General features: G+C 50.1%; 1 protein-coding gene and 1 non-coding gene across 3 annotated transcripts in view; one reads left to right on the top strand and one right to left on the bottom strand.

Moving 5' to 3' along the window:
- Window positions 1-2,614: 2,614 nt before the first annotated feature.
- Window positions 2,615-18,523, bottom strand: part of Mt4 (metallothionein 4) — a 42,111-nt gene continuing 26,202 nt past the window's right edge. For both annotated transcript variants that reach the window (XM_040278873.2, XM_005318198.5), the window contains exons 2-4: window positions 4,786-4,852; window positions 3,383-3,448; window positions 2,615-2,870 (exon numbers count right to left, since the gene is read on the bottom strand). In XM_040278873.2, the coding sequence (XP_040134807.1) occupies window positions 2,779-2,870; window positions 3,383-3,448; window positions 4,786-4,816 (189 nt within the window). In that variant the 5' untranslated portion in view covers window positions 4,817-4,852 and the 3' untranslated portion in view covers window positions 2,615-2,778. The remainder of the gene's footprint in view (window positions 2,871-3,382; window positions 3,449-4,785; window positions 4,853-18,523) is intronic.
- Trnav-cac (transfer RNA valine (anticodon CAC)) lies at window positions 9,400-9,472 on the top strand. Its single transcript has one exon. It is a non-coding gene; the product is annotated as a tRNA-Val (tRNA).

The following is an 18,523-nucleotide window of genomic DNA, read 5'->3' as shown; positions in this document are numbered from 1 at the left end:
AAACACAAATTGAAATGCACAGAAAAGCAAAAACATGAATGTATCACCCTAATAGGAAGTGATAGTGTGTGAATCTGTTTGTTACACGTATGCTCTTTGAGAAAAAGAATCAGATGGGGTGATTCAATTTGCATTTTCTCTCCCTTTTCCCATTTGAATCTTCCCTGCACTTTGAAAACAGTGTTGGTCTCTGGTATTGGCCTTGGGACAATCCATAAATTTTCTTGGCACTCAAATATAGTCGGTTTTTGTTTTGAGGACATAAGGCAAGAGATGGAGAAGTGTTTTCCTGGGGCCCAGGAGATGTTAGTAACCAGACCAAATATTTAGAATTACTTGATTACACTGTGCCGGACACATGCCAGCTCCTGAGTTATGGAGGCTCCCGCATGTTCTGTAATAAATTTGGGGTTTGAGGGTTGTGTAATGTGGGCTCTCTAAAGCACAGGGCCCAGGCATGGACTCTTCTTGCCTGGATCTGGGTGGTATTGCCTGCAGCCTTCTCCCCGCCCCACCCATACAGCATAGGCAAGAGTTAGCCTCTGAGTCAGGCGGACTGAAGTCCCAGTCCTACCCCTTGCAAGTCTCATGACTTGGAGAAAGCCATTGAATCTGCCTGAGCCTCAGCCGCCTCATTTGCAAAATGGAACTCATAACAGGTTTCTCCTCCTCCGGGGTTGTTAGAGCAGCCAGCCCCTAAATTTGCAAGGTGTGAGACAAAAGCAAAAGGAGAGGATTGGCCTGCAGCTCACCGCCCTGTCTTCCCACCTGGCTTGTTCCACTCTAGTAGACATCAAAACGTGGGCATCTAATTACCATCCACACATGCCCCATCCTGAGGACAGTGCCCTTGGCCATTTTCAAGCCTAGGGGTGAAGAGACTGATGGTGTGGTCCACCCTCAGAAGGAAGATACAGGAAAGGGATCATAAACAAATTCCGGAATTGGGCTCTGGGGTCTCAAGGTATTAATGATAGGAATTTGAGGGGAAGGACTGGTAACGAGGACCCTGAGACAGCCTGTGAGGAGGAGGACCTGAGACAGACCCTCTGAGGCAGGGTCCCACATTGTCTGTCCTGGTTCTGCAGATTGGTGAGATAATGTTTATAACCTGCTTACCACAGTGCTTGGTGTTTGACACATAATAAATACTTGATAAATATTATCTATTGGTATTTAATCATATTATTATTAAAATGAGAATCTGAGGGCTGATTCTCCCTTTCAGAGGAGTGATAGGAGTAAATGAGATTAGTTGATGAGGTTTCTCTAAAGGCTTTTGGAGGACACAGGATGGCTTCCCTGTGGGTGCTGAGCCTGAGGTTGCAGGGAAAGCAGCCAGCCTGCTGGGCCAAGACAGGAGGGCCATGTTCTTCCCAGGACACCCAGGAGGTCTGCAGCTGCCAGGGTGACTTGGCAGGAGGCTTCTCAGAGACTGATTAACCGAAGCCCAAGATAGACGGCAGCCCCGCTAAAACCCCTACTATTTGCGAAGATGCTCAGCCCCAGTTCCTCCCTACACCCTTGCCAAAAAGGTACACACATCACAGTTGAGGAAATTGAAACTCTAGAGGTTGAGTGACTTGGTCAAGGTCATACAGCAGGGAGCGGGGAGCACCAAGCCCTTTCCATTGTGCTTGATACCTGAGTCTAAAGCACAACTTGCAGGTAGAGAACAGGACCGGCCCAGGGAGCCGATTTCCACACGGGGATAATGAGCGGTGCAGGTTGTGAAAGTGCCCGGTAGAAGGACACACAAGGTAATCCTGCTCCTCCTTTCGCCAACTGAGCCCAGCCCCACGGGATACCCTGGAGCTGCCCTGTGACCTTGGACAGGCTCCATTCTCACCCACGCCTGTACCTGAAGGTTGCTGGACAGAGGCCAGTGGAGGAGAAGGCGCTGGTTCAGGCCCTTTGGGGTGCATCTCAGAGCTCGAGTTGTGCCCTGTGCTGTCGAGGGTCACAGCATGGTTGAGAGGCAGCCACCACCTCTCCCCTCTGCGAGCCTCCAGGGACTTCTGCCTGCTCAGCCACCCATCTAGGAATCATTTCTTGGGAGTTCTGCCTGGATGTTTTTCTTGTGCCTCCACCAGCTTCTCCTCCCTGGTCCACATCTGCCTGGTCACCAAATATCCAAAGCAGGGCCACTAATACCAGCTGTGTCTGCTGACCCTGGGGGTTGTTCTAGCTAACACAGACTCTGCTCAGGACTGATTCGGTGCTCCCTTCTGGTGGGGATTCAGGAAGCACTCCTAAGGCAACAGGGAAGTGCAACAGGGGTTCATGAGAAGGTGATCGCAGGGGACCAGGTGCTAGTGGAGACTTTCAGGAGACAGCACAGAACAAGTCTCAGAGTTGTCCCACGTGAGGGAGGAACCCTGGGTATTTATCCACCAATTCCTGATTCTCATTGGTTAAAGGCTATTCCCAGGGGCATATTAACTCCCCAGTGCTCAGGACCTCTGAAGTGCAGCGGCAGAGGCAGGGTGGCAGACATGTAGAGAGCAGCGGCTTGCAGGAGGGGTCCCTGGGCCAGCTGCAGGGTCTGCTATGGAGCTGGCCATCTTGGTCTTGCTGGGCACGGGTAAAACAATGCTCTGAGTCACCAGACGACCACGAGTGAAAACTTTATTGCTCTCAGCACTTTACATGAGTGTCACCAACACCACGTTTGGGCAAATATATAAAAAGCACAACTTATGGTACAATCGTTTCAACCTCTGATTCATGCACTGTACAGACGCTCCCAGGATCTCTCCCAGCACGAAAGGACGGGTCTCAGGCACAGCAGTTGCACTTGTCCGAGCTCCCTTTGCAGATGCAACCCCGGGCACACTTGGCACAGCCTGGGGGGCAGCAGGGACAGCAGCCTGCAAGGGTTAGCAGATGAATGAGTCAGCTTTGCGTCCACACTTCCATCTTCCCACCCCCCACCCCCCGCATCACTGAGAGGAGGTGGGAAGAGTGTGAGCACGAGGCTTCGATCCATATTAGAAACCGTGGGACGGGAGACTGAGGGACATGAGAAGGGAAGGAAATCTCAGGGGTCATCCAGAGTCTGCCAGAGTCCCAGAGAGGGGAAGGGGTTGTCAAGGCCATGGGTAGTGGCAGATACAAGACTAGAACCAGGGCTCCAGGCACCAGGCTGGTGTGTTAGCTCCTTTGCCACTGGACAGGACAGAGCCTTCCCTCAGTCTCCTTCCTCCTCCAAACCCCATGGATGTCCCTGTGCTTGGGTGGGCTGTAGCCCCGAAGAGTGATGTTTCGGATCCCTTCCAAATGAGTTCAAGGCCCCTCAATGGCACCATGGCTGCATGGTTGAGGATGAATGATTAGACCTTTCGAGAGCCCAGCCCTGGGTGTCCCTCATCACCATACTCACTTTTACGACATGTTTTGCAGCTGCAAGTTGTACATTTGCAGTTGTCTCCACAGATGCACATTCCTCCTACAAGAGAAGACAGGCCACCGTGACACCAGGGCTGGGACGGAGTGGACTGCGAGCCCTGCTGCAGACTCTCACTGCGGCAGGGTGTCTGCGCTGGCCTTGGGGAGTAGCTGCTGAGCATCCCCCTGTGTTGAGGACTGTCCAGTGGTCCCGTCACAGGCCATCAGGAATATTTGTTAAAAGGCACATTCCTGGGACCAAACCCTAAGATTGTCTGATTTCTGAATTGAGTGGAGAAAGCCATTAGTATTTTTCATACATAAAAATCATCCACATTTAAAAAAATTTTTTGGTAACACTGGGAATGATTGAACTCAGAGATGCTTTACTACTGAGCTACATTCCCAACCCTTTTTAATGTTTTATTTTGAGACAGGGTCTAAGTTGCTTAGGGCCTTGCCAAGTTGCTGAGCCTGGCCTCAAATTTGTGATCCTCCTGCCTCAGCCTCTGAGTCACTTGGATTGCACACATGTGCCACCATGCCCAGCCATTTTTTTTAAAAACTCATCCCAGCCATCATTTCAATTTCAAAATGCTGGAAGCTCTATCTATCTTTTTTAAAAAATATTTTAGTTATGCATGGACACAATATCTTTATTTTGCTTATTCATTTTTCATGTGGTGCTGAGGATTGAACCCAGTGCCTCACATGTGCAAGGCAAGTGCCCTACCACTGAGTTCACAACCCCAGCCCTGGAAGCTCTGTCTCTTTAGCACGTTTTTGGTACAGGCATGTGCTGTTAAGGATGAGAGGCTTGTGGACTTTTATATACCATTTTCCAAGGCTGTGAAATCTCAGATGGCTTTGAACTAGATCTCCCTCCTTCTAATCAACATGCTTCTGTGAAGATAAGCAGTTTTGAAGACTCGCGGATACGCTTAGGTGGCTAACAACTACCCTGACATCTGTAAGTGCTTAATGATTTTAGCACTTTCATGGAAACCCTGGGAGGATGCATCTGGGAATGAGTGATCTCAGTTTACAGATGAGGAAACCACGACCCAGAAATTATAAGTGTGGATGAGTGAATGGCAGCAGCAATGGACTTAAACCAAGTTGCCAGGTTCTGGTCCAGAGTTCTTTTCCTGAACCTGGTGGCTGCCCCCAGGATCTGCAACTAGGAGGACCAAAGTTTTCAGATCCTCTCCTTGGCCATTCCCTGTGCCAGGGCTATCAATTCCAGCAAATCAGACTAGAAGTCACCATGGTGGGAGCTGCCCCAGAGGTTGTCAGTCCAGGACAAACCTGATTGGTGACTTCTGATTGGAGTCCTGCATGCTCTCTGGAGGGTGCTGGTGCTGGGCTCCAGGGCCCCAGGAGGGCCTCCTTACTTACCAGACATGCAGGTGCAATCCCCGGGGTCCATGGTCCAGGCGTGAAGGGGGTTCCGCTGCTGTCCTAGCTGAGGAAGGGAGGCTGAGTGAGCAGTGGCTGGAGGCTCCCTATTTAAAGACCTGTAGGTGGGGCCCGCAGCTCACCCCACCTCTCCCTGGGGCCAGACGCCCTGCACACGGCCCAGCCAGACGCTGCAGGCTGTGGGCTGGGGAGAGCAGGCAGGTGAGGGCAGAGAGGCTGAGCGGTACAATCATTTGGATGGTTTTCCACAAAAGGTACAGGTGCTGCACCTACTCTACCTGTCCACCTGCCAAGGTGTCACAGAACCAGGCTCAGGTTCAAGTTGGCAGTTGCAGGCATCTAGCCTCCGAGTCCTACCTACTGTATGATCTGCCGTTTCTATTCCCTGCTTCACGGGGGCTGCTCCTGCCCTGGCTCCAGCCTCATTTTCTTTCCCTGGGTTGATCCTTATTGTGGGTAAGAAGGTGGGAAATCAGGGGGACTCTCCTACCTGCAGCTCGCAGCTCTCCTTCAAGCTCACACCCCAGAAGGCAGAATCCAGAGAGGACTGGGGGACATCCAACCTCCATCATGACCCCACTATTTGATAAAGGCAGCAACTGCTTAGCGTTCACTCTTATGCAAAGTGCCCCACAGATGACATGGCTCCAAATGTCCCCCCTTAAGCTGTCCCCTTCATCCACCCCTGAACAGAAATTATGGAGCAACCACTAATGGGGCTTCCTCCAAGAGGCTGCCTCCAATCTCTCCCTCTCTAAGACGGAAGAAATCTCTGTGTGTGTGTCCCTTGGTGATATGTTTGTGCCTTTCTCTTGCCATTTACTACTTTCTACTCTGCTGGGTGATGATGACAATGATGATGATGATGATGGAATTGAACTCAGGGGCTCTTAATCACTGAGCCACATCCCAAGCCCTTTTTTGTATTTTATTTAGAGACAGGGTCTCCTGGAGTTACTTAGGGCCTCGCTAAGTGGCTGAGTGTTGGATATGGAAAATGACAAACTCCAAAATAATGTGGCCCAGGGAGAAGAAATGAGAGAGAAGGCAATGCACTGATCCTTTCCCAAAACATTCTTTCCCAGTAACAAGGAAGTCCTGAGACGAGCTATCCATCAAGTCTGAAATGACAGTTTCTGGGAAGAGGCCAAAGCATTTATCCCGCCCAAAATAAATTTTTTTCCCAGATACAAACCACTGATTCCACACCCTCCATCTGGCCCAGTAAAAATGAATCCCAGATACCGAATACTGACCCCACACCCTCCATTGGGCCCAGTAAAGATAGCCCAAACTGACACTTCTCAGTGTCACCTACATAAGCCCAAACTCCCCCTTTGGCTGGAGGCTCATTTTCCTTTTTTTTTTTTTTTTTTTTTTTAAGAGAGAGTGAGAGAGAAGAGAGAGTGAGAGAGGAGAGAGAATTTTTTAATATTTATTTTTTAGTTCTCGGTGGACACAACATCTTTGTTGGTATGTGGTGCTGAGGATCGAACCCCGGGCCGCACGAATGCCAGGCGAGCGCGCTACCGCTTGAGCCACATCCCCAGCCCCTGGAGGCTCATTTTCCACCAGGAAAGTGGATCCATCAGGACGTCACTCCATTCTGGAATAAAAGCTGTGCTGAGCTGATCCGTCTGGCCCGATTCTTTTGTGCTAACACTGAGGCTGGCTTTGAATTCACGATCCTCCTGCCTCAGCCTCCCGAGCCACTGGGATTACAGGCATGCACCACCGCACCCGGCTGTATGATTATTTCTGTTCAAATATTTTATTTGTGTTTAAATAACCATACAGCAGGCCGAGCAGGTAAGCGGGCTGTGATCTCCCTCTCTCCAATCTGGGAGTGCTCAGGGATAAGACCAGCATCTGAAGCACCTCTCCTCCTTCTTAACTTTCTGTACATTGGTAAATGGGTGCATTCCAGTTGTACCTAACGATGGGATTCGTTGTATGTGTTTGTACATGTGCACAGTACAACAGTATGGCCAGTGGATGTTGAAGGAATGAATGAGTGAGTGAGTTGGATGGATGGTTGAATGACTGAAGAAGTGAGAGGGTAAGCGAACACCTGAATAAGAGAATGAATGAGTGATCTAGGACACACACACACGCACACACACACACACACACACACACACAGACGCACACACACATGCACGGATCTCCTGTGAGTAGCCACACTGGGAATCTCTGCTGAAAAGTGTTGTCACCATTCTGAAAAGGCAAATGATGAGACCTGGCTGACACCAGAGCAAATGGTTCCTCACGGTTCTCAGCTTGGCGGGATACCCATTGTCATCCACCAGGACCCCCTGGGCCCAGCCTGATCCGTGGAATCACTGATCTGAACTGAGAACTTCCACTGAGGAGAAAGGGATGAGGTGTCAAGGTCATCGGAGGAGCTCTGGGCAGGCACTGGGAGGGGACAAGACTGTGGTGGTTCAGAAATGCTCCCTGACCTAAAGGCATTCGCTGCCCAGTGGGGGACATTCTTCATTGCCTGCCTTTCAAGTGTCACCAGCAGGAGCCCTGAAGTTACTACAGATAACCACTGTCGTCCTGTCAGTCAGATGCCACTTGCTTGCCGGAGTGAAAACCTGAATCCTGACCACCACCCGCTCCCACTGTGGACCATCAAGTTCTCACATAACCCCAACCACGAGGAGGGCTCCAGACCAGGCTCCATCTCTGTCCAAGGCCACGTTCATACGCCATATGAACCTGGGATCTTTATCATCTCATTATAATGATAAGAAACACATCCACAGGCAGGATGACAGATCGACTGTGCCCAAAGTAGGAAAGAAGAGATGTGTGGTCCTGATCTCTGGAAATCTCCTCCCTTTCCCTGAAAAGCTCCGATGGCGGCAGGAATGATACGCCCCCTCATCACCAGACCCCAGGCCTGTTCAGAAAGAAGGTGCCTTTAGAGTGTGAGCGCCCCTGTTCCATTCATTGGCCGGTGAGTCAAGTTTCCTGCCTGCTCTCAGACTGGTCATTTGCAAATGGCACAGAGCAGGAAAAGAATCTGCAGATTCGGTGACACCAGGGCCAGAGTCTGTGCAGGGCGCTGGAGAGCCAGCCATGAGGAAAGCTGCTCATAGTTCAGAAGAGCAGGAGCATCTCTGCCCAGGAAACCCACGTCTGGGCGTAGCTGTCACACAGTCCAGAGGCTGGGGCCGTCTTCCTGGGCCTGCTCTACCAGCTCATCCCAGCCCATCTCTGTGGCAGGGCCCACTTCCCCCACCTCTTGCACATGCCCCCTAGCACGTAGTAGACTTGGAGGCCCAGCCCCACCAAGTGAGCCCAGAGATGGAGGAGACTTTCCTTCACCCTATCTAGGCCATCTCTCCTCCCTCCTCACTACCTCTGCCAGGAATTGCTTCCTCTTTTGTGGATCAATAGTATCTTGTTGCTTAAGGCCTCAATTGAATGATTGTGCCAAAATTCAACCCTCTTATATTTAAATATTTCCCAATTTCTGGGCTGTCCAGATTGAAACAACCACGTGCAACACTGAACGTTCTGGTCTAGGTGGAACTATGCTCAGGCTGGTCCAGTACTTTTACACAATCCTTCTTTTAGAGCCTGGGAAAGAGCGTTCACGGACCATTTTCTGAGTCTCAGTTCGTGGTCTCTGAATGGCAGCAGGAAATCAAGAACATACGTGCCACTCCAAGAACACTCGACGACTGGCAGGCATGCCTAAATCCACGCTTAAAAAAATCAGTATTTTTCTGGGCACGGTGGTGCACGCTTGTAATCCCAGCGACTTGGGAGGCCGAGGCAGGAGGATCTCAACTTCAAAGCCAGCCTCAGCAATTTATCGAGGCCCTAAGCAACATAGACTCTGTCTCAAAGTACAAAATAAAAAGGGCTAGGGATGTGACTCAGTGGTTAAATGCCCCTGGATTCAATTCCTGTATGCCCCACTCCCCAAATAAATATTTCTTTAGAGAAGCGATCCTTGAGACTTCTTGGAGGGATTCCAGGAGCCCTTTGAAAGTCTGGTGAAAGCTTGGACTGTCTTGTAGGGGGCATTGGAGGGGAGCAGAAATGCATAACATCTCCCCACAAGGGTTCTGCGGATCTCAACTCTGCAAAGAAGCCATTCTGCCTGGAGTAACTCTTCTCTTATCATCCCCAAATTTTACTCCTTTGAGCCACCCAATCCTAAACATCTCCTTCCCCAGGTATGACCTCTATTTATGCATAAGTATATTCGAGTGATTTTTCTCAAACAACGAAACAGGATGTCTCAAAGGGCATCTAATGCCCCACCTCTTATACAACATAAAGAAATTGGGATTTTGTCTTTTTCCTCTCCACAAAGGTGAAAGCAAAACCCAGGGTGTTCTGTGCCCAGCAGTTTCTGCACAAAGGAGTTTCAGGTATTCCTGGCCTCGGGATGGGGTGGCACCATGCCATGATGGCAGAGAAAGGTCCAACTCCCTGTCACTACTCCCTGCCAGGTTTTGCTCTTGGGACCACCTTCCCCATGCAGGACCCTCTTGATGCACATGTCTTCTGGAGTAGGCTGCAACCACCAGGTTATTGTGCTGGCATAAAACCCAGCTTCTCTAGGGGGCTGGGGATGTAGCTTAGTTGGTAGAGTGCTTGCCTCACATGCACAAGGCCCTGGGTTCAATCCCCAGCACCCTCCCCCCTACAAAAAAATACACAGCTTCTCTAGACCATAAAGCTTCTCAGGAACAGGGGCACCTCATCTCCAAGACCAGGGCCAGGCACCACTGAGTGCTGCCATCCAGCAGGTGGTCCATCAACTGATGATGAATGATTGGCTGGATGAATAGAGTCACATCCTTGTTATCTTCTCTGGCTTGTTCGTCAAGGGAACTCATTGTTCAAAAAGAGCAGTTGAAAGTTTTGAGATCCAGAGTCTTATGACTTGGGATCAAATCCTGGTCCTACTGGATCAAATCCCTTTTCTCATCGTCCCCCCCCCATTTTTTTTTTGCCTTAGGGCAAGTTATTTGACCTCTCTGAGCCTCAGTTTCCCCATCTGCAAAATCTGCATCATGCAAGCAACAGCACTGTCCTTGTGAAGGTTAAGTGAGAACATGCAGGCTGGCGGTGCAGCTCAGTGGCAGAGCGCTTGCCTGGCATGTGTGAGGCACTGGGTTTGATCCTCAGCAGCACATAAAAATAAATAAATAAAATAAAGGTATCATGTCCATCTACAGCCAAGAATTTTTTAAAATGAGAAAATGTGTAGCAAACAGAACCTGGCACAATGTTATGATCATTTAACATTATGGCTGTTCATATTACTATTATTATCGGTGCCTCATATTCCTCAATAGGTCCCGAGATCTTATGTAGTATTGTGTTCATCAGCAATATATACTGAAGAGCTTTAATCTTTGGATTTAATTCCCTTGGACTCCTGGGGTCTGGGGACCATAGGTTGCTAAACTCTTTCTACCTGTTTGCAGGAAAAATTGGCCTTCCACCTACAGAGCCCTTTTATGGGGTGATTCTGGTCTTATATATTAGACTACGCATTTGATATAGGGGGCAACAATCAGATCAGCCAGGGGTCCTGTGGCCCACTACCTTGAATCCTACTTGGGGGCCTCAGAACGCTGAGAAGTCAGGCCAGCTGCTTGATATACAAAGGGCCGCACAGGAGCCCAGAGAGATGGGACCCACCCTGCAGGCTGAGGCAGCCCAGGCTGGCGGGAGGAGGAGTCGGAACGTGGCTTCTCAACTCGCTGGCCACCACCCATGCTGTAGATCTGAAGCACTGTGGCTGGATCCCCCAGCAGTGTGGAGCCTGTGCGGCTTTATAAACTGTTTAGTAATTAATTGTTTATTACAAAAAAGTTCAAACATACTAAAAAGTACAAAGCTTGGTGTTCTGAACACCACTGTATCCACCACCCAGAATTAGTAGATGTCCACAGGGGCATATTTGCTTCACCTCTTTTAATTATAAGAAATAAAACATTAACAGGCTCTTGGCTTTAAACATCTCCTCTGGGCTGGTCACTCCCAGCTTCCATGTCCAGTCCGGGGCCCCTCTTCTAAACTCAGTCTTCATATTTCTGGCTGCTACTCCACGCTCCACGTGGAGGTCAAAGGACAATCCGAAACCTGGGGCATTGTCCCGAGCTCTGGCTCCCACTTCGCCCCCTGCCAGATCCTCCACCGGCTTGTCTGGCCTTCACGGTGGTCACCACCACCATCATCTCTGCCTTCTCTCAGCACTTGTCTCCCAACCAGTGTCCTGGCCCCTCCCTTTATGGCTGTCCTCTTGACCTGAGCCACCCTCTCTATTCGCCACACAACATTCAAAGTGATCTCATTAAAATAAAGGTTGCCTATCACTGTTCTTCTCTGAATCCCTTCAGAGGATTTCCATCCCATGAGAAGACCACAAAGCTCTTGGCTACCCGTGGTCAGCCCCTGTTACTCCTCTGCCTTCGTCTCTTACAGCTCAGGGATTTTGGACTGCTTTGTCCCCTGCTGTATACTGTGTCCTCAGTGAAGTACCTCATATATGTGGGTGCTCAGTTGGTTGCATTAATCTATCCAAGTCCCCTTCATCTCCCTCCCTCGATCCTCCCCTCTTTCCTGTGAAGAAGACCATTGTGGAGTTCATGCGTATCCTTCAAGTTTTTGTTTTTATACTTTTTTTTTTAAACAAGTGTGCATGTGCATAAATCTGTATATAGCATTGCTTTGTGTGTGTTTTTTTTTAAAAAAAATACCTAAGGGACATTGTAATAGAAGTACGTTTTTGAGATCTATCCATGCTGAGATGTAACTCATTTATATTGTACGAAGATGTCACATTTTCCTTCTCTGTTCTCTTACTAACAGACATATAGGTGACTCCATGTGTTCTCTATTATGAAAATTCTGGGGTGTGGGGAGCATGTCCGTTCATGTCACATAGATGAGTGTGCAAGTTTCACTCATCCTTAGAAGGAGGATGATGAGGCTGTAGGGGACAGTTGCTCTCCAAAGACCCTACGCCAATCTTCCATTCCCTCTAGCAATTGCTGGGGGGCCCCATTTCCCCACCAGCTCCTCTGATATTTCCTATATTCAGACTTTGAAATCCTTGCCCATCTGATAAAGTGGAATCTCAAGGAAACATAATCTGCATGCCCCTGCCTCCAGCTCACCAACCCTAACGTCCAGCGAGCTTGGTCGGGTCTTCCTTACACTGAGTGTGCCTTTCCCACCCTAGCGGGAGAGAGCACAGTGGGGACCAGGGGCTGCTGTCCTTTACACTCGTTCCAATCTTGGATCCTGGAGTCGCCATCTGTTTGCTGCACCGACCCAGATAAGCTCCCTTGTCTCTGCCATCAAGCGGGCCAACTCACAGAGAGAGAACCAGGCAGGTACCACACTGAGGCTCCCACCGCCATAGCCTTCACTGAGATTCCTCGCGCAGAGTGGCTGGCTAGTGGCAACCTGACACGGAGTCACGTTCAGCCCAGGGACTTGCCAAGGCATGTCCCCTTTCCAGACATCAGTTTGTCATCTTTAAAAGGGAGATAAGAATAGGCGGAAAGACAGGAGATCCCGGGGTAGAAAGCTCGAGGAAGACGTGGGAAGCCATGGAGAATCTTCCTTGTCACAGATCCATCCCGTTCCAGGAGGTGGATCCATCATCGGAGGCCTCCAAACACCAGGCTCTGGGCCTGCGGAGGGGAGCCCCTGCCCCACCCACTGCCATGTACTCTTCCCCCCTCCAGGAGGGCTGTGAGGGCGCCTCCCCTCTGGGCCTAGTTCTGCCCGCTGGGCAGACGGATGCCAAGTATTTTACCATCGGGAGATGCTCTGCAGGTGCTCATATTCTGTCAAGTTCTTCATATTTCCTTTAAATACATTCAGTTTTTCTAGAGATTTGTTCCACCAGCTAAGAGGGGATGTGTGGGCATGTCTGCAAGTGCTTGTGTGTCCATATGTCTGTGTTATGCGTCCACATTTGGGTTTGTGTGAGTGAGAAAGACAGACAGAAATACAGAGCCTGAGAAAGCTGCGCCTGTTCTTTCCCTCCAACCACAAATTCTACTTTTCTCTTCCAAATGCACTCAACTTCTACTTCCCCTGGCCCCCCAATTCCACTCAAGAGGACCCAGTAGAGAGCCCCACTGCCGGCGTGTGAGCAGCCTCCAGGAGCGTAGAAATCAGGCCAAGGTTAATTAGGAGCTACCTCCACCGGAGCCCACAGCACCTGTGCGCCTGGCAAGCGTCACAGACTCTCCAGGGCTGGCGGCTCCGGGATAATTAAATGGGACCCAGCGCCACGGCTATAATTCAGTGCCCACTGGGCAAGTGAAACCCTCTGCTTTGCACACGGCCCCAAGGAAGGATGAGTAAGGCCAAAGCCGACAATTACCCACAGTCAGTGCCCCCAGCAGCAAAGTGGCTAGTCCAGGTTGGTTGGCAGCCCGAGCAGAGTTCCGCAGGGGGGAAGCAGGCTCCGGCCGGCCTCTCCTCCTTCCTTTCCTCACTTTGTTCTTTCCCCCTTCTATCCTTTAGTCAGTCACTTAGCAACCATGTTTAGGGCCTACTGTGTGCCAGGCTTTGGGTAGTCCTTTGGATGGGTGAGTGACCTGAGCCTTGGTGCCCAGGGGCTTCCTTTCCAATAGAGCTGATAGGCACACTGGTCGTTATCAGAAAAGGAGACAGCAGCTGGGTGTGGTGGCGCAAGCCTATAAACCCAGCACCCTGGGAGGCCGAGGCAGGAGGATCACAAGTTAGAGGCCAGCCTGGGCAAATTAGTGAGACTCTGAATAAAAAGTTAAATAAAGGAGTGGGGATGTAGCTCATTGGTATGGCGCACCTGGGTCCAGTCCCTAGTACCGCAAGAAAAGAAAACAAAAACAGAAAAGGAGACAGCAAGAAGAGTTTCTTCGAGGGCACACAAGGGCAGGGTGGCATGTGAGACAGCTCTGACACTGAGCAGCCATTGTTGTGTGCTAGGTGTCCCACTCCCCTTGCTCTGGTCTTGGCCCTTCACCTCCATTTGTCCCAGCGAGGTGACTTCTGGGTTCCTCATGAGTGTTGGGGCCACGCTAGGGATTTTCAACTTGCGCATGCTCAGAGCTCTGGGGCTCATAGGGGTGTGTGGTGGGCGGTGGGCATGTGCCCTATTTAAACAGCAGCTCCTCTTTCAATAACCTGCATCCTGCGCATCCCACCCTCATCCCCTCATTCTTTAAGGCCAGGGTGGGCTGGGGGCAGTGGGGGTGGCAGATAGGTGGCAACTAGGAACTGTTAGAAAGTTGGTCATCACCAGCCCCAGCTAGCAAGGTAGTGAGTGAACCTGCTGAGACGCCTGCAGGACCTGCGGCAGGCCTGGACCTGCAGTCCCAGGTGGTCGCAGCTCAAGGCCCAATGTCTTTCCATGTTTTCTCTTGTTAAAAATTATACTGAGTCTTAAACATTTTTAAAACACGTAAAAAGAGAAGATTAAATATGGGATCTTTGAGCTTCGTCAAATACTAACATCAACTACTATTCATTTCAATTTTTTTTCTCCCTGTCAATCAGGGCCTGGCACATGCTGGGCAAGTGCTCTGCTACTGAGCTACATCCCCAGACCTTTTTATTTTGAGACAAGGTCTACCTAAATTGCAGAGGCCAGCCTTGAACTTGTGGTCCTCCTGCCTCAGCTTTCCGAGTCACTGAGATTAACAGGTGTGAGCCACTCTTGCCCACCCTCCCTTTTTAATTTTATTTTGGGGCAGGACGTCACTAAATTCCTGAGGCTGACCTGAAACTTGCTATCCTTCTACCTCAGCCTCCCTCGAAACTGGGATCAAAGGCGTGTGCCACTGGCCCATCTTCATTTCAATTTTTAAAAGGATCAAAACGCTCAAAAGAGGGCAGAATCCCCTATGTCATCGTTTCTGATCTCACTCTACCCCAGCACCAAACCAGGGAACCAGTTTCACAAAGTCAGTTTTATCCTGTCCATGCCTGTTTTTCTACTTTTATTACTTGTGTAGCTATCTATCAAAATTATATTGTCTTTTTTTTTTTTTACAGGTTTGTAAAGTTTATATAAAATGGCATCTTTCCCTGTTCAGATTTTCACATTTTGGGGCCTTCTTTGGGCTTAGCATTTTGTTTATCTATGGTATTAACTGCTTTTATAGTATGATATGATGTTAATATTTCAGTTTATCCTTTTCCCTCATGATGGGCATTTAGCTGTTCCCATGTTTTCATGTCATGAACACTGCTGTGTTTTGATCCTTTTAAAAACTGAAATTAACATCCATGTATATGCATTTCCTTATGTGAAACGTGTCAGGTTTCTCTTGGGGAGATGCCTGGGAAGGACTTCTGTTAGAAGGGGACATGCAGATTCTAGAGATCCACAGATGCATCCTTCCTGATATCCACAGATGGCTCGTAGCAGGGGTTTACTCTCCCAAAAGGAATGTATCGGAGTACCCATTCTCCACATCCTGTCAACACTTTGTATTGTCAGACTTTTATATTTTTTTGCCAATTAAACTCTGTACTATCCTTGCTGGGTGCACACCTGTAATCCCAGTGATTTGAGAGGCTGAGACAGGAGGATGGAAAGTTTGAAGCCAGACTGGGCAACTAAGCAAGACCCTCAAAGGAGTTTTTTAAAAAGGGGCTGGGGAGATAGCTCAGAGGTAGACCACCCCTGGGCCTAATCCCCAGTTCTGCAAAACAAACAAATTGTACTACACTTGGGGCTACCCTCTGGATGAGACAGATAGGACAAATAGGAAATGCCTCTTCCTTGATTGTTGATGTGCTAATTGCAGAGGCTGAGCACATGATCATAAGATCAGGGACCACCCAGGTCTCTTCTCCACGGTTCAGTGTTCTGATACTCTGCGTTCCAGATATACACATATCTCTGTCTTCCCACTCTCTTGGTTTTTAATGACTTTCCAGATGAGGAGACTTCAAATGGCCTTGGGAGATGAAGAAGATGAGCGAGCTGGTGTATCCCCAGGAAGGTCGCTTAAGAGGTCCAGGGAGTGGAGGTGGCCGCATCCTCAGCTGCCAAGTCCTCCCCAGGCACTATGCCAGGGGGAAGGGCCAGGTTGGCACAGTTGGTCTCGGACTTCCACTTACTCAGAGCCCTTTCCTTCCAGGGGTAATTCATTCACAGCAAGAAGTTCTGAACTTGGAATGCCACTCATGCAACTTGAAGGAGGGACGCCAGAGCTCGGCGGGGGGGGGGGGGGGGGGGGGGGGGGCGGCGGCAGTGCTGTTGTCCAAACCTTCTCCTCATCCCAACCCCATTTAAAGACTGGAAGCTTGAGGCTCCAAGGGGGAAAGCAGCTGCTAATCATGGATCTGCTGAGGGAGGTGACTGGAGAAGAAAAGCTCCCTGTGCCCAGGAAAGCTCTTAGGCATTGCGGACTGTGGCCATTTGCAGAACTACCTGCTTGGATTAAGCAACCCCCCCCCAGCCCACATCCCAGGACCCACAGGGTGCCACACTCCTCACCCAGGAGTGCAAAGAGGTTTTATGGTGAAACTGGGGAGCTGAGACACCCAGAAACCACCCACGAGCTGATGCTTGTGTGCTCTTGAACATCTTAGAATCTCTCTTTTTCCTTCGATTTTATGGGGGTGGGGGGTACCAAGGATTGAATCCAGAGGCACTTTACTACTGAGCCACATCCACAGCCCTTTTTAAGATATTCTATTTAGAGATAGAGTCTCCCCAAGTTGCTTAGGCTCTTGCTAAGTTGCTGAGGCTGACCTTGAACTAGTGATCCTCCTGCCTTAGCCTCCCAAGCCGCTGGGATTATAGGCTTATGCCAAGGTGCCTAACTTCTGTCTTCTCTCGCTCTCCATCCCTCTTTCTCTTTCTCCTTCTTCTTTCTCTTTCTCCCTGCCCCCACCCTTTTTCTCTCATTGCTCTGTTACCCTCCTGCCTCTAGTTCCTTCTCTTCTCCCTTAGTGTAAGAGCTGAGCCTGAGACCAGGCCGGGGGTCCTCTGCACCCGCTCACGCATGTTTCCCTTTAACTGAGCTCTGTTCCTGCTGTCAGTGAGGTCACAACTATTTGGGGGATACATGTCTAAGATTTCTGGAGGGGCAACCTGTCCATCCACATCCCCCCAAAGCAGTTTGTTCTTAAAACACTGGGATCAAAGGCCACTTTTGAGAGAAACCTCACAAACTGCTCCTTGTCTGCAGGCACTTTGGGGCTGTTTCTCCACCGAGGAGGTGGGCCTGGGTTCTGCAGCTCAGGCCTGGCAGGCTCTGCCGCGCTTCGCCCTCGGTTAGCTTGCCAGATCACCAGTGCCCAACCACTCCTGAATTCTGGGGGTCTGCAGAACTTCTAATGGAACAGCTCCCAGGTAGAGACCCCGAGGCTCACACCCGCAGCCCTTAGCCACCTACCAGGGATGGATTTCACCAATAACCTGGGGCCACGGGGAACGGGTTATCTGTAGATTTCTCTAGTTGGACATACAATCCTCGGTCAGCTTATCGCCATCAATGTCAGGGAGGGAAAAAATAAAGATGACAGTTTGATGGTGAGAAGGGGATTGATTATCACTGCATCGCTTCCCTGTGTCATAAAGGACTAGATGATGGAGCTCGTTGTCTCTTTCTGCGTCTGCAGGGTCACTGCCCCAATGTCTTTACAAAGATCGCTTCTCCAGAGCCCAGCATGAGAACAGGGAAGGGTGGCCAGGACCCCCTAGATGGGCACAGGCAGATCCAGATCTGGGGGATCCCCCCGTGGATACAGATCTATGCTGTCGCTGCTCTGATTCATTCTCTCTCTCTCTCTCTCTCTCTCTCTCTCTCTCTCTCTTTCTGGCCTTGGGCAAGCCACTTGACCTCAGTTTCCTTGCCAATAAAATGGAGATAATTATATATCTCTCTGTGGGTGCCTCTTAAGAATAATTGGTTAGTTTTGTTTTTTTTGCAAGGCACTTTGAAGAAAATTACTATGAGGATGTTCTGCTGGCCCTGGAATTTTCCTTGGTACAGATATCAAACAGACGAGGAGAGCGCTGTTCTAATTCTGGCTCCGGGCTGAACCGTTTCCCCCAGTTCAGTTGGAAGGGATGGGGTGGGGGCTGCGATCCCAGCCCGGGCCTGCCAGCCCTGCCTTTGATGCCGGCCACAACGCTTGTTAATTTTAATAGGAAGTGAGCAGAGGTGGGAAGGCTCGGCCTGGCAGAGGAAAACAGGTTGAAGCCAGAGAGGGTTCGTGCCAGCTAAATTTGGATCTTGCTTGGCTTTGAAGTCCTTGGCCCAGTGCTGTTGTCGGTAGGCTAGGGCGGGCTGCGGGCTGGGGGGTGGGGCTGCTGGGAGAGTGAGGTCCGTGGTTTCCAGATCAGCCAGGAACAGGTGGCTCCTGTCTTGGTGCAGGAATTACCTTAGAAGCCACAGTCTCTGGAGCTGGTGAATTTCTGGGGAAGTTTCAGGGGTCTCAAACTGAAGTGCATTCAGGAGCTGGGTGGTTAATACAGAAGAGTGGGGTCGGGGCTGGGGATGTAGCTCAGCACGTGTGTGGCGTGCACCAGGCCTCAGGTTCCATGTTCAAAAATCAGAAAAGTGGAGTGGGCTGACTGTAGGTAATTGGGGCTGGTGGGGACTGTGGCAATCTGCCTAAGCTCTAGTGAATATTGGGCTTTGGGAATAAAGGTTAAACATCACCACCTCTTCCGATTTTACTGAGAAATTGGAAATTTGGATTGTGTGTATGTGTG

This window comes from Ictidomys tridecemlineatus, chromosome 15 (genome assembly GCF_052094955.1).
Source record: "Ictidomys tridecemlineatus isolate mIctTri1 chromosome 15, mIctTri1.hap1, whole genome shotgun sequence".
In the NCBI taxonomy this organism is placed as follows: Eukaryota; Metazoa; Chordata; class Mammalia; order Rodentia; family Sciuridae; genus Ictidomys; species Ictidomys tridecemlineatus.
The sequence above is the reverse complement of the archived record's forward strand: the minus strand, read 5'-3'. Positions and strand labels throughout refer to the sequence as shown.